The sequence below is a fragment of the Apaloderma vittatum genome, unplaced genomic scaffold (genome assembly GCF_000703405.1).
Source record: "Apaloderma vittatum isolate BGI_N311 unplaced genomic scaffold, ASM70340v1 scaffold26913, whole genome shotgun sequence".
Taxonomy (NCBI): Eukaryota; Metazoa; Chordata; class Aves; order Trogoniformes; family Trogonidae; genus Apaloderma; species Apaloderma vittatum.
Window position 1 is genome coordinate 13,754 of NW_009709257.1, and position 242 is coordinate 13,995.

At 61.6% G+C, this 242-nt stretch overlaps 1 protein-coding gene across 1 annotated transcript in view; it reads right to left on the minus strand.

The window, feature by feature from the left end:
- LOC104271991 (chromosome unknown open reading frame, human C10orf12) overlaps positions 1-242 on the minus strand; it is a 4,599-nt gene that overhangs the window by 3,395 nt on the left and 962 nt on the right. Inside the window, 1 exon segment of the mRNA XM_009866854.1 lies at positions 35-237. Within this exon segment, the coding sequence (XP_009865156.1) occupies positions 35-237 (203 nt within the window).

Consider the following 242-nt stretch of genomic DNA (forward strand, 5'->3'; position numbering starts at 1 on the left):
GCGTTTACGAGGGTCTCTGTTCGCAGCGCCGGGCTGCTCCCCCTCTCCTCCGGCCGGGAGCTCTTCACCAGTGTGCGGACAGTCGGGAGCTCACAGCACTCCCCATTGAAGTAATACCCCCGTGTGCTCTTCCGCGCCGTCTTGCGGGATGACACCGACCGCTGACTCTCGAAATGGCACTCGGTGATGGGCTGGCTGATGTAGACCACGTCGCACTGGTTGTCATAGTCATTGACCCTCAG